Genomic DNA, 15,526 nt, shown 5'->3' on the forward strand with positions numbered 1-15,526 from the left:
ATTATCGTTTGCCGAATCCTGATATAGCTGCCTAAGATTAGCTGCTGCTCTTTTAATAATCTGCGTAATTAATGATTGTTGTTTCCCAAGTCTCCATATTATAAGTTCACAGTGAGTCGCGGATAATACTGTGAAATATGATAATGCGCGTTTCTTCCGGCCTCAGTGGGATATTTGTAGGAGCCTACCAGGTAAATAGTCACTCAGCTGGTTGTATTTATCTGTATTTTCTTCAGTTTTTCAGCAATCTATAGCGCACGCCCTGTAGGGGGCACCTTGAAAAGAACAAGGATACTTTCTCTCATTTTGAAATAATTTTTTAAAAACCATATTGGCTGGTACCAAGGGAGCCCATTGCAACATTGAAAAACTGCAGTTATTTGATAAAAAGGATGTAAAATTTATACTTAAGAGAAGATTTAGTAAAATTCAGAAGTCCCATTTATACAGTTGAGTCTACTTTTACCATGAGGTCTTCTTATCCCATCTTTATATTTCATTTCAGCCCCACCAATCACAAAACAGAGCAGGCAAAGGGCCCACACTTGCCCCACTGCCTTCCTATAGAGCAGGGATCCCCAACCTTTCTTACTCGGGAGCCACAGTCAAATGTAAAAAGACTTGAGGAGCAACACAAGCACCATAAAAGTTCATGGAGGTGCCAAATAAGGGCTGTGATTGGCTATTAGGCAGCCTCTATGCACCCTATCAGCTTACAGGGGGCATTATTTGGTAGGAAATCTTGTTTTTATTCAACCAAAACTTGCCCCCAAGTCAGGAATTCAAAAATAACTCCCTGGTTTGGGGGCACTGAGAGCAACATCCAAGGGGTTGGGGAGCAACATGTTGCCCCTGAGCCACTGGTTGGGGATCACTGCTATAGAGTATCCACAACTTTTTAAAGTTTGACTCCCATAATAATACAGGCTATAGAGCATTGCTTTGTCTTTTGCTTGGGGTACGATGTGTATTGACATCTATCAAGGATTTAAATCACATAAAGTATTGTTGTATCCTATAAAGACTGCTCTATATGGATGGGGCATGGCCTAAATGTGCAATATCTGACCGTGTTGCTGGGTTTGAAGGTATGAAACATGAGCATTAATGATTGCAACACATTTTTAATAGATTAATGCAAGGCACATAGAGACATTTCTTCTGTGGACTCCTAGAGGGGCCACAACGGAGAAAATATTCCTGAAATAGGTACAAATGTAGAGTGTTGTTTTCTAAACTATCTAAGTCATAGTCCAGAACAGTATTTTTTCAATAATTTTATTACTATTTGCAGCAGAAAAACCTAGACTGTAGGGCTTTTTTAATGAACTACAATTCCCAGAATCCCCAGCAGCCAACAGTACATGCTGATGGATTTTCTCAGAGGCAGTCTTTCCGTATGTATTTCATGGGAGGTATCTTCGTCTATGTATTGTCATGGCTACCTTTGTAGCTAACTCTGGACCTATGTAGTTATATACAGTTACATAGGGTTGAAAAAAGACCAGAGTCCATCAAGTTCAACCCATCCGAGTAAACCCAGCACACAACCTATACTAACCAATCTATACACTCACATACATAAACTATATATACAACCAGTAATACTAACTGTGGATATTAGTATCACAATAGCCTTGGATACTATGCTTGTTCAAGAACTCGTTGTGAGCTTTCTTCAGATAATGTATATATATATATATTGAATAAAATGCCTGTTATAAAGTTAATGTGAGGGTTCTGGATTTCCTATGGCTGTTGGTTAATATTGCCACTTTTCATTTTTTATTTCCAGTACAGTTATAAGATTGATTTCCAGATAATTAGGCAGTGACAATTCCATTGCCCCCCCCCCCCCCCCCAGGGCACCATTGGCATGCAGATGGGATAAGCAAATGTCTTAGCAGCCAACAATGAAAGTAATGTGTATCCTAGGTAGGATATTGCATAATGTTTATTTCACTTTCTGCATTCACCGCGAAGGATTTAGAAGTTGCAACACAATTGCCAGAGAGGCTTTTTCTTTCTCTTCTCTTGTTCCTGCTCCAATGGCTTTGAAGAAAAGGAGAAAAGGTTCCAAATGGGCTCCTTTTTTTACCGGGTAGACAGGGGGGCTTCTTTTAAATGGATGTATAGTCTTATCAGCTTAACTAAGCAGGTAAGATGTTCATTAGCAAGGCTGAGTTAAAAAGAATAATTGTAGGAGAGTGAGAAGAAAAAACAAGTCAAAGCATTTGTTCATGCTGCAATCTACACATCAATTATCCCACTGTGCTAATTACCACCTTTCCTTACTCCAGGCACCTACAAATTCACACTCAACTCCTTCATGGGTCGGGCAGAATAATAAAGTCATTGATATAAAGTACAGAGATGGCAAAGCTATAGGTGAAAATCCAGCACATATTGAATAGATGACGTTTTTTAAGAAAAAAAAAACATTTTTTGCCTTTATTCCATTTTAATTTCTACAAGAATTTAATAATAATACAGGTATAGGACCCGTTATCCAGAATGCTTGGGAACAAGGGTATTCCGGATAAGGGGTCCTTCTGTAATTTGGATCTCCATAATTACCCCAATAAGGGGTAATTATATCTTAGTTGGGATCAAGTACAGGTACTGTTTTATTATTACAGAGAAAAGGGAATCATTTAACCATTAAATAAACCCAATAGGGCTGTTCTGCCCCAATAAGGGGTAATTATATCTTAGTTGGGATCAAGTACAGGTACTGTTTTATTATTACAGAGATAAGGGAATCATTTAACCATGAAATAAACCCAATAGGGCTGTTCTGCCCCAATAAGGGGTAATTATATCTTAGTTGGGATCAAGTACAGGTACTGTTTTATTATTACAGAGAAAAGGTAATCATTTAACCATTAAATAAACCCAATAGGGCTGTTCTGCCCCCAATAAGGGGTAATTATATCTTAGTTGGGATCAAGTACAGGTACTGTTTTATTATTACAGAGAAAAGGGAATCATTTAACCATTAAATAAACCCAATAGGGCTGTTCTTCCCCCAATAAGGGGTAATTATATCTTAGTTGGGATCAAGTACAGGTACTGTTTTATTATTACAGAGAAAAAGGAAATTAATTTAAAAAATCTGAATTATTTGACTAAAATAGAGTCTATGGGAGATGGGCTTTCCGTAATTCAGAGCTTTCTGGATAATGGGTTTCTGCATAAGGGATCCCATACCTGTAATAATAGTTCCGACGGTCTTTGATCTTGCCATGATGTGAGTTGCCAGTAAACATGATATAGATCAAAGAAGAAACCTAAGAAATTATATTGTGGTCAACATAGTTCTTTGGTGTCAGCACTGTAGATTTTATAGTCTGTGGCACTTGAAAGGTTAAAACAAATTTTAGGGTTAAATCAATTCTTAGGCTGTAGAAATTGATAACTAACAGCTGGGCAGTTGAATGCATATAGATTGTAAGCTTTACGGGGCAGGGACCTCCATCCTCTTGTGTCTTTGACTCTTATCTTATTGCAACTATATCTTGTATTTATCTGTATTTATTGTTATACTTTGTATTTATCTATTATTATCTTAATAACCCCCTGTTTGTATTAATGTATTCTACTGTACAGCGCTGCGTACATAAGTAGCACTTTATAAATAAAGATATACATACATACATACAATGCAGGATAGAAGATTGGAGTGGAACGGGCAGTGTTGCTGCTCAGTATCGGGGGCCCTGCCGGATCTCCGCCATATCACTCTCTCATAAACTAAAAGTAAAAACACCGAAATCCCCCTTAATTGCAGATCTTCCTCCGAAGGTGCTCGTTTTCTCATTTCAGAGCGAAGTGAGTGGAAACGGAAACCTATTTCCTGTAGCTCATTTGGTACCTGGTGGGCCTGCTATTCAGGTGACAAAGATACAGGCACAGCGAGGGGGAACAGATGTGATTTACCCCTCATTATCATGTGAATGAAGCCACAGATAGGCATGTTCATTGGGATTGGGCATCACCTGGAAATCTATTCTTCTGATCTTTATCCCATCTGAGAGACCAGGTCCCCCTGACCTCTTAAAATCCCTGACCCCCAGCTGGTGACACAGAGTTTTATGACGGCAGGCAGGCCTCTGAAGCTCTTCCCACAGATGTCATGGAACAATGTGCCTTTATATTGATTTTTTTTATTGTGTTCCAACTAAATCAGCAATATAACCCTCCTCCAAAAAGAAAAAGCTCATCATGAATAATTTAATTTGGGTATCTCTCAGACCTCCAAGCCTTATAACATTGCTTCCCAGGCTTGTAGCATATTGTCTGTGATTATTTATTTATCTACAAGTGGAATTGGGGTCGGGGGGCTCTCTGACTTAAGCAGCTCATCAGAATGAAGCCCATAGATTTATACAGGTATGGGACCTGTTATCCAGAATGCTCAGGACCTGGGTTATTTGGATCTCCATACATTAAGTCTACAAAAAAATAGGAATGCCCGAATCTAGGATCCGGGGAGGAGTCTGTCTTTTTCAGCATAATTCAGTTTCGGCTGAATCCAGGTGGAACCGAATCCAAATCCTTAAGATCATGTGACATGGAAATAACATTCATTTAACCCAATAGAATTGTTTTGCCTCCACCACGGATTCATTCAATCTTAACTGGGATCAAGTACAGGTACAGTTTTATTATTACAGCAAAAAAAGGAAATCATTTTTAAAATGTTGAATTATTTGATTATAATGGAGTCTATGGGAGATGGCCTTCCCGTTATTTGGATCTTTCTAGATAACGGGTTTCCAGATATTTGATATTACAGGTATGGGATCCATTATCTGGAAAATTCCAAATTACGGAAAGGCCATGTCCCATAGACTCCATTATAAGCAAATAATTCTAATTTTTACAAATTATTTCCTTTTCTCTGTAATAATAAAACAGTACCTGTACTTGATCCCAACTAAGATATAATTACCCCTTATTGGGGGCAGAACAGTCCTATTGGGTTTATTCAATATTGAAATGATTTTTTAGCAGACTTAAGATATGGAAAGATCCCTTATCCGGAAAACCCCAGGTCCTGAGCATTCTGGATAACACGTCCCATACCTGTATTTGTGTATTTGAGAATAAAATATAGGGGAATCCCTATATTGACTGTTAATTCTTTGATAAGTCACCTGGGAGCTAAACGATTGGATCAGCCCTAGTTAGTCCTCCACCTGGTTGGCCAAATCGGGCCTTTGGAAAAGTGAAGTAAGAAGGTTATTATATATATATATATACATAGAGAAAGCTTCCTAAATAACTGTCTAGGTGTGCAATCCTTCAGCCTCTGTGTGTGTATTATAAATAATAGAGAGATAATAGCGACTTCCTACAACAGATCAGACTTGGCTGTCGGCAAGAATGCGAAACAGCCTTGAAAATCCTAAACTGTTGTCATTAACCTTTTCCTTTTTTATCTCTGCCGGTTTGTCAAATTCGTTTTTTTTTTTTGGCTTGAAAAACATTTGCAGAAACTTCATGGGAACAAACGCCCCGGCGAAGGTTTTTATGATTTTAATTAAAATCCCACTAAATAAAAGTACAATAAAACCCAAGCGCATCCCCATTTTGTTCTCCGTTTAAACGTCAACAGTTAAAGGAAACAATCGCTATCAAACGACTTTGTTTCTTCGCGTAATTACAACTCAGGTTCTGCTTAAACATTATTAACAGAATGTACAATAATCTGCTCTGGCAGCGTAATACGTTATTGTAGATTTATAATTAATCTTACAGGAAGTGTAATAATTTTACAGTATCAGATTGAAGCAATACGGCATATAGATTTATTAATGCTTTTAATCAGTCCCGGCAAAATTAATTTTGCAATGATTGCTTACATTGAAATTTGCATATATTTAGCCAAAGTCATTTATTTTTTATGAGGTTTTTTTTTTTTTTTTCTAAAAAAAAAGAAATGTATAATAGGATGCGCAGCCCGGCGGCTAAAAGAAACTTTTCTTGATCGTAGTTTGGCGACGTTCGTTGAAAAAGTTATTTAGAAGGAGAATTGCCCCAAAATTGTCATAGGGAAAACATGACTTTGTATGAATTTTATTTGTTTTATAAATACAGGTATGGGATCTGATATCCGGAAACCCGTTATCCAGAATTACGGAAAGCCCATCTCCCATAGACTCCATTTTAATCAAATAATTCACATTTTTAACATTGATTTCCTTTTTCTCTGTAATAAGAAAACAGTACCTGTACTTGATCCCAACTAAGATATAATTACCCCTTATTGGGGGCAGAACAGCCCTATTGGGTTTATTTAATGGTTAAATGATTCCCTTTTCTCTGTAATAATAAAACAGTACCTGTACTTGATCCCAACTAAGATATAATTACCCCTTATTGGGGGCAAAACAGCCCTATTGGGTTTATTTCATGTTTAAATGATTCCCTTTTCTCTGTAATAATAAAACAGTACCTGTACTTGATCCCAACTAAGATATAATTACCCCTTATTGGGGGCAGAACAGCCCTATTGGGTTTATTTAATGGTTAAATGATTCCCTTTTCTCTGTAATAATAAAACAGTACCTGTACTTGATCCCAACTAAGATATAATTACCCCTTATTGGGGGCGGAACAGCCCTATTGGGTTTATTTAATGGTTAAATGATTCCCTTTTCTCTGTAATAATAAAACAGTACCTGTACTTGATCCCAACTAAGATATAATTACCCCTTATTGGGGGCAGAACAGCCCTATTGGGTTTATTTCATGGTTAAATGATTCCCTTTTCTCTGTAATAATAAAACAGTACCTGTACTTGATCCCAACTAAGATATAATTACCCCTTATTGGGGGCAGAACAGTCCTATTGGGTTTATTTAATGGTTAAATGATTCCCTTTTCTCTGTAATAATAAAACAGTACCTGTACTTGATCCCAACTAAGATATAATTACCCCTTATTGGATGCAAAACAATCCTATTGGGTTTAATTACTGTTTTATTGTTTTTTTTAGTAGACTTAAGGTATGAAGATCCAAATTACGGAAAGACCCCTTATCTGGAATACCCTTGGTCCTGAGCATTCTGGATAACGGGTCCAATACCTGTATAAGTTTATAAAATATTCACTAGAGGAAGTTATTTGTTATAAGCTCAGTTTCATCTTAAACTAGTTCTGGGGTGCAGGTTTCCAAGCTCATTGGTTGATTTACTCAGCTGCCAGTTGGGTTGGTGAGTGGCTCCAAACCAAGCCTGGAATGGCAATCTGTGGATTCTGGCAAACACCATAGAGGCTTCTGTACGATGCCATAGACAGTCTCTATTTATTGGGCTGATTAGGGTTTTTTGGGGCCTCTGTGTGCTTGAAATGCCAGGGCCTATTTTGAATCCCATTCTGGACACTTGTTGCTGATCAGTAATCTTCCAAAAATTTACCTATTGATTGACCAGAATTGTTCCTTATGTTTTCCTGGGGACCCAGCTCTTATATCTATGGACATATGGGTCTACAATGACCATGTTGTGAGGCCAAATCAATGGCTTTGGTTCTTTTAGAGAGAGTAATGCCCCACGTGAACATGGGCTTGTGTTATCACTGTAATGGTAGCTCCATTATTAAACTTTTGGGATACTGCTGTGCATGCTGGGATAGCACCTTGCTTTATCTTGTGCTCTACCCTGATCTTAGCAGAGGAAAGTCCATATTGGAGGAACCCACTAGGGAAATGTAATATAAGAGGTTGCTGGCTGTTCCATATGGCAATGCAGGGCTAAGACCTTATGGTAATACGTGTTATATAGACGCTGGTTTATAGCTGGTAGGGGAAACATTTTACCTCTGAACAACATTCTGCTATTTCCCATTCCAGCCTGCCTATCAGTCAGACGAATTGCTTTAATCTGTGAGCACATCCCCTTTGATTTCAATTTGTACATATTGATCACGTTTGAGCCCGTCTCCAAACTTCAGTACGTTGTGACCTATATTTTTTAGCACAGTGAAGGGACGGGGGGAAGGAAGCACCTAAAACCAAAGCTAGTAATCCCTCACTCATCAAAGATCTCAACGTTAATAAATGCACGTGTGGAAACCTCAGGTGTGCGCACAGAGGCCCAATAGAATTAGAAATTATTCAGGATTTTTATAGAAGTGCCTGATGGCTTTGAGAGAGACTGGTACTTTTGCCTTGATAATCTACCTGCAAAGTAGGTTATATATTTTGTCTTATAAATCTTTAACCTGGACATTTCACTTTTTATATGAGAAGGAGCATAGTTGTGCAAAATGTGATCAGAAGACCCCCAAGGGGTGAGCTGTGATGACTTGTAGCTTCCATGGATCAGTTGCCTCCATCTGCATTTTGACTGTAGATCACGATCCAAAAGTCCTACGAGACATTGTATTGGTAGAAACTCCTAATCCCATATAGACAACCACTGCCCTAGTCGTCAGTAGTAATATATGAGGGGCTTGTCTGTTCCCCAACCTGTCTTCTGCTTCAGGTCATACTTGATAGGTTACATATAGGTTTGTTGGTGGTTTTCTAGATTCTAGACCAGGCCAATATGGCCACTTTACTTCTATTGTTTATGATGATGTAATTCATAGATCACAAATCATAGATCAAGGGAAATCAGAAATGCGGTACTCTCAAGAGGTGTGGATTTATTGTGCAGGGAGCCTACCATTTAATAGGTAACTTCATACCCATGACATGATTATTATTTTACTGCCAGGCAACTATGTCAAACTCCCAAACTGCAGTTCCCAGCATCCTCAGCCAGTCCTGAGCTGACCCACAAGTTTGACATTCTTGCCCTAACCCAACGACTATACGCTTTGAGCCTTTTCTGTTTATTTTAACAGCGGTAGGTGTCTTTCAAACATCTGACTGCCAAGATAGCTTTTTTTTTCTAATCAATTGCTTGATGAGTAAACCTTTTTTGAGCTGATAAAATCCAAAAAAAAAAGTCAAGATTATGTCATTCTGGTTTCTAGACAATGTAAACAACTCGGTGGTAGCTCTTTAGGTCTCTGTCAAGGCAGTAACTCTTTGTATTCTTCAGCAAGTCTTACCGCAATGCTGGACAGAAGAAGACTACCTGTTTAGTCTACTGAACGTCCACCAACAGTTTTAACCCTGTGTTCAGTGGTTCCTAAGGGGTTAAGCCAGCAGCATCTATTTAAAATTCAAGGTACATTTTTTTTCCTCTAGTATTTTGATAAGTGGTTGAGTACTATGCAAACACATGTTAATGATAAGTTTCAGAGCTCCTGCGAGCTCCTGTTATCACTAAGCACAGTATAATTCTGCAGAGGGAGATAAAGTGTTATCATGGTTTCATGAACTGGCCAGAGAAGTGTTTGCAGTCTGCAATGGCGAGGATGTAACTTTATTGTTTGTGCCACGGTCTCTGTGTACTTGTCGGGAAACGACTTTTAATGATGGCATACTGATAGGGGGAATCAGCAGTTACAAAGCAGGGGAAAGTTAACTGTCTCTGTATCCGTTAGGCTTGGAATTAGTATAAAAAAGCAACCAACATCCTGTCCTGGCTTGTAAACTATTGCACTGGTGGTCTTGAGTAGTTTTAGATGGCCAATGTTAGAGTCATATTATTAATATTGGACAGTTTGGATAAAGGCCAACTGTAAATGTAGCTGGGTGAATGCATGGCCGCCCTAGGTGTGAATATGGAGTCACCCAGGTTCTATTTTTCTGCCTTGTGACGGGTTAACGAGGAATCTATCTCGCTGGCATATGTGCTGTGACTATCTGACTATTGCCACACCCAGGATTCAAGCTTTCAAGCTGCCATGCATTGCCAATGTCAGCAAATTCCACTACCTGAAAGAGATTGGGGAGGAGGGAGGAACAGAATGTGGGAGGGGGTCCCAGCCGGCCTCTTGTGGCACGAGGCCATGACAACTCTTTCAGAGAGCTGGAGCCAAACAGAAGGCGTTTGCTGGAAGGCATGTCGTCACGGACCAGCTTTAGGGCCTTCTGATAAGGGCAATGTTGCCCTATTAGTGACCGTTAGACCATGTATTACCCCCAAATTATTATCATTTGACTTTTATTGACACTGAGTTGTTAGAAATCTAGAATTGATTATACACCATGGTTGACATTTTTTTTCCCGTATTCTAGAATTCAATCATTATAAAAACAAAAAAACATAATTCCGCCGCCGCCGGCCTCTGAAAGATATATTCGCAAAAAAAGGGGATTAACATGTCAGATATTGTGAACTGCATCCTGGTTTCCACTTGGATTGTAAACACTGTACGATCAGCACATTCCCTCCCGCTGCTTTTCTTCCCCTTGAATATTAGATTTAAATAAATGTTTGCACATTTGAGCGGAATGTAAAACAAGTCATCGTTCCCGAGTTCCCGTCTTCAAGGGATCTTTAAAGGTGGCGGGAGGAAGTTATAGTCCCTAATGTGAAGAAAAAAAGGGCTAAAACGAAACTTTAAAGTCCAATTTTATGTTTTTAAACTCTGAAACCAACCATCTTCCCTTTATTGTTTTGATTGTAGTGTTTATAACAGGCTCACTTTACCTTTAATTTCCATTTAAAGTGGTACCTTTCTGTTAAGGCAACTTTTGTTTAGTGATATCAAGACCTGTATTGATTGTGGATCCATTAGCCATACCCCTTCATTGCATTTACATGAAGTATCCTGCAGTGACAGGAAACTGCCCAAGAATAAACATGTAATGCTAGATGGTGGGGGGGAAGCGGGGAAGGGGGGGGGTCTATGTTTAAAAAAAAAAAAAAAGGTATTACCTATTATTGTAATTATCTTTATCCTTTTTTTTATATGGGACTTGGGAAAAATTCTAGAAATTCTCTATAATCGATAAGCCCTGGACCTATGGTCAATTAACCTTCCATTTTTTTTTATCTCCAAACTTTTATTTATGGCAAGAAAAATAAAGAAAAAAATGTAAAGGAAAAAAAATTCCAAATAAAGATTAATTTTTATTTTTTTTTAATTATTTAGGAATTTTTTTTTTTAATGAAATCTGGAATTTATATCCTATATATGTACAGGTAAAAAAAGTACATTTTTTAAATTCCAAAAGAAGATTAATTTTTATTTTTTTAATTATTTAGGAATTTTTTTTTTTCAATGAAATCTGGAATTTGTATCCTATATATGTACAGGTAAAAAAAAGTACATTTTTAAAATTCTTTTTTAATTATTTAGGAATTTTTTGTAATGAAATCTGGAAATTGTATCCTATATATATATATACAGGTAAAAAAAGTACATTTTTAAAATTCTTTTTTAATTATTTAGGAATTTTTTGTAATGAAATCTGGAAATTGTATCCTATATATATGTACAGGTAAAAAAAGTACATTTTTAAAATTCTTTTTTAATTATTTAGGAATTTTTTGTAATGAAATCTGGAATTTGTATCCTATATATGTACAGGTAAAAAAAAGTACATTTTTAAAATTCTTTTTTTAATTATTTAGGAATTTTTTGTAATTAAATCTGGAAATTGTATCCTATATATATGTACAGGTAAAAAAAAGTACATTTTTAAAATTCTAGAAAAAAATTGAAAAAGATTCTGAGGAATAGCAATTTTTTTTTCTTTTTTTTTCTTTTTTTTCTTTTTTTCTGCTTTTAATGGTAATGGTAAAGTAGCCGCTTTAGGAGCGGAATCAGGGGCTGTATCGGTTTTATATTCCGAAAGGTTTTGTGTGTATTTGGTTAGTTACAGTAATTATACCCAATAACTGACAGCCAAAATCACGTAGGAGAGAGCAAAGGCTGTTTTCTCACACAGGCCCTGCTGCAGAACATCTGCTGAGAGATTTGCATATTAATTAACCCATATTAACTCTAATTATTCTGGGAAATTATCAAATAAATTGAATTTTCTAATTTTAACCTTTCTTTTACTCGACGCGTGTCGAAGCCTGCGTGGAGACACCAGCCTAGCTCACCTGGGTTGTGGGGGGGTAACTACGTGCACCCCGTTTTTTTTTTTGTTGCCCTAATTTAGATCAGGGGGTGAGCCCAGAGAGCTTTTGTGCTGCCTGTTCATTTGGCTCCTGGTATTGCCTCGGTCTCAGTACATTTGTTATGAGATGGAACATGTGTGCTTGCGAGGACAGATGGTGGATTTATACGGGGGTGAGGAAAGGTGGTACCTCCGAACAGTTGAACAAACCTTACTTTTTTTTCCGCCTGTTGTTTAGTCCTGAGCAAATAAATGGGAGTTTAATTCAATTAGAGCCTGGCTACAGTCAGTGCCTCATGACAGAAATTATTCAATATTTTCCCCCTCACATTGTTTGATTTACACATCACTGCCTCCGTTGCTTTTGTGCTCTGTTCAGAGTGACCATAATGTATTGAGCTTTTGTCTATGGTATGTCACTGTCCCTTTCACCGATGTCTGGTTTTGTTCATTGTGAGATGCGACGAAGCTGTTTGGAAAACAGTCCCAACAGAAATGTTTAATGTGTCAGGAATGAAGGCTTGTCTGTTAAAAAGAAGAAGCTGAATATCTGAAAAAAAAGCTTATTAGTTGGAGCTGAGGGGGGGGGGGGGGGGTTGGTTTAAATGCACTCATTACCAAAAAGAAGCACGAGGAGATGTTCAAAAGTCAGGTTTATAAAAAGAGATCAGGGCTTTGTCCTGCTCTGAAGGTTCGGCAACAAATCTTTTCTCATTACGTTCAGGAAGAAAAGTTTTTTTTTTTTTTTTTTTCAAAAAGTCCCATAGGGTATCTTTATTTATACTGATGCCCACAAGGGATAAGCCTCAGCATCCACTAGTCTTGATCAATGCAAGGACGGTGGCCCTTTCAAAGGCATAAATAACCTACAATACCTGGCCGTATAAAGTAACTGGCATATTTACATTAAAATCAACTGGTCAAAATAACTTTAGGAGCTTTGACCTCTTTCTACTGTGAAGCAGCAAGACCTTCATTTCCACCTTAATGGTTTCACCTCCCCCTTTTTAACTATTCAGGTAATCGACATCCCCCAGTTGTTGGTTAAGTGAAAAGGGGAGAGGAGGAAAAAAAAAAAAACCCTACCTCCAGCTGGACAGATCCTTTCTTTTTATTTACTAATGGTCTAGGACGTAGGCAGCCCATTACCTGAAGGTAACATTTGGCAGGAACAACTGCTCCTGTTGACACTATCCAGGAGTAGGGAGAAGGATAACTGTAAAGAAGGACCATCTCTTTTATAAATGTGGATTTTATGGACTTTGTGAGAAGATTATATCCCTCATCATGGAATATAAAAGAAGGTTGTTTACCAGAAGATGCGCCAATAAATATCGAAGGGCGATGTTCTCCACCCGAGGTAGGGCAAAATCTCAAGCCTTGTGCCAGGCTTATCTAAGCAATTATTTCTTAATAGTACAGTACAGGAATTAGTGGAATAGTGAAAACTTGCATGATAGGTTTAAACACTTCTTTCAGTCAGAAATGAGCTTTTTGAATCTCTACTTTTTTTTTTTTAAAGTTGTGTAACTTTTCTTGTTGGAAGGTGTTAGACTAAATAAAGACAAGGACACACTTTTGCCTTCCTTTGTCTTCAGTATTTTCTTTCCCTTATTCTCAAGGTTTTCACTCCCAAGGTCTTAATGCTAAGGTCCTTCCTCTTCCAGATAACCAGGTCCCAATAACTCTGAAGTGTATTTTTCCACATGTGCGATTTTTCTCCCCCTTTTTTTTTTCGACGTTAATGAAATGTTTGTTGCCGCACTTAGAAGCCTCTTTCTGCACCACTTAGACCAGATGTTGCATTTGTTGTTGTGAAAACATGAAGATGTTCAACGTAAACATGGAATGCGGAGGGTTTTTTCTTCTTCTTATATTAATTTCAAGGGGGAGATAATAATAAAACAAAAGCTTTAGCTCAATCTGAACGCCCTAAATGCATTTTTTGAGATAACTCTGTAGAAGCTGAGAGGTATCATTTCATGCTTTGTTAGAAATACTTTCCCTTTATTATTATTATTAACATTTATTTATAAAGCGCCAACATATTCCGCAGTGCTGTACAATAAGTGGGTTTCATACATTGAACATACAGGGTAACATATAAAGCAATCAGTAACTGATACAAGAGGTGAAGAGAGCCCTGCCCAAAAGAGCTTACAATCTACGATTATCCTTTCTTTGTCTGATGGTAAGAACCTACATAGAACTTGCTAAACCTTAGCCATATATGCAATGGTATGAAAACATTTACATTTTTGTCAGGGGATGTTGCAACGTGATTGCGTACCCAAGATGAGGTGTGACGGTGTGTAGGAATCTGGCCACTTGCATTTGTTTACCCATAACAAAAGTGCTGTGTAGTGTCAAATGGCGTTAGTTGTGCCTTCTTCCTCTGTATATCCGAATACGGATGGGTAGGATGTTACCAAAATAAAGTGCCTTTTGGGTTCTCTAATTATCGCATTTGTAAGATACTTCCCCGAGATACCTTCTCCAGGGCTTACACGTGCAAAATGGATGTCTCTTTCTAAGAGGGATGTGCAACTTGTGGCACGTTTAGTCTAAATAAGGGGGTGACTCCCTCTACTAACTTAATTAAAAATAACCAGCTACATTATGTGAATGTTGTTATTGAGAGGGGGAAGGACATTAGCAGGGACAGTGAAACGCACTAATGCTACAAATAAGTGTCCAATAGCTTTGGTTTTTATAGAATTTCAAGTTTTGGGGATTATGTATGTATGTATGTATGTATATCTTTATTTATAAAGTGCTACTTATGTACGCAGCGCTGTACAGTAGAATACATTAATACAAACAGGGGGTTATTAAGATAATAATAGATAAATACAAAGTACAGGTATAGGACTCGTTATCCAGAATGCTCAGGACCAAGGGTATTCCGGATAAGGGGTCTTTCTGTAATTTGGATCTCCATATCTTAAGTCAGGGATCCCCAACCTTTCTAACTCGTGAGCCACATTCAAATGGAAAAAGTGTTGGGGAGCAACACAAGCATGGAAAAAGTTCCTGGGGGTGCAAATAAGAGCTATAATTGGCTATTTGGTAGCCCCTATGTTGACTGACAGCGTACAGGAGGCTCTGTTTGGCTTTACACTGGGTTTTATGCAACCAAAACTTGCCCCCAAGCCAGAAATTAAAAAATGAGCACCTACTTTGTAGCCACTGGGAGCAACTTCCAAGGGGTTGGGGAGCAACATGTTGCCCCTGAGCCACTGGTTGGAGATCACTGCCTTAAGTCTACTAAAAAATCAATAAAACATTAATTAAACCCAATAGGATTGTTTTCCATCCAATAAGGATTATTTATATCTGGGATCAATTACAAGGTACTGTTTTATTACTACAGAGAAAAAGGAAATCCGTTTTCAAATTCTGAATTATTTGATTAAAATGGAGTCTATGGCAGACAGGCTTTCCGTAATTCGGAGCTTTCTGGATAACGGGTTTCCGGATAAGGGATCCCATACCTGTATAACAATAAATACAGATAAATACAAGATAAATACAGTTGCAACAAGTTGC

At 37.8% G+C, this 15,526-nt stretch overlaps 1 protein-coding gene across 3 annotated transcripts in view; it reads left to right on the forward strand.

The window, feature by feature from the left end:
• The window catches only part of zeb2 (zinc finger E-box binding homeobox 2), a 120,169-nt gene that overhangs the window by 76,791 nt on the left and 27,852 nt on the right, over positions 1 to 15,526 (forward strand). The window contains exon 1 of one of the 3 annotated variants that reach the window (XM_004917656.4): positions 13,100 to 13,337. The exons of the other annotated variants lie outside the window; for them this stretch is intronic. Coding sequence (XP_004917713.1) covers positions 13,265 to 13,337 — 73 coding nt within the window. The 5' untranslated portion in view covers positions 13,100 to 13,264. Of the gene's footprint in view, positions 1 to 13,099; positions 13,338 to 15,526 lie in introns of those variants that run through there. 3 annotated transcript variants of the gene reach the window in all.

The sequence above is a fragment of the Xenopus tropicalis genome, chromosome 9, assembly GCF_000004195.4.
Source record: "Xenopus tropicalis strain Nigerian chromosome 9, UCB_Xtro_10.0, whole genome shotgun sequence".
In the NCBI taxonomy this organism is placed as follows: domain Eukaryota; kingdom Metazoa; phylum Chordata; class Amphibia; order Anura; family Pipidae; genus Xenopus; species Xenopus tropicalis.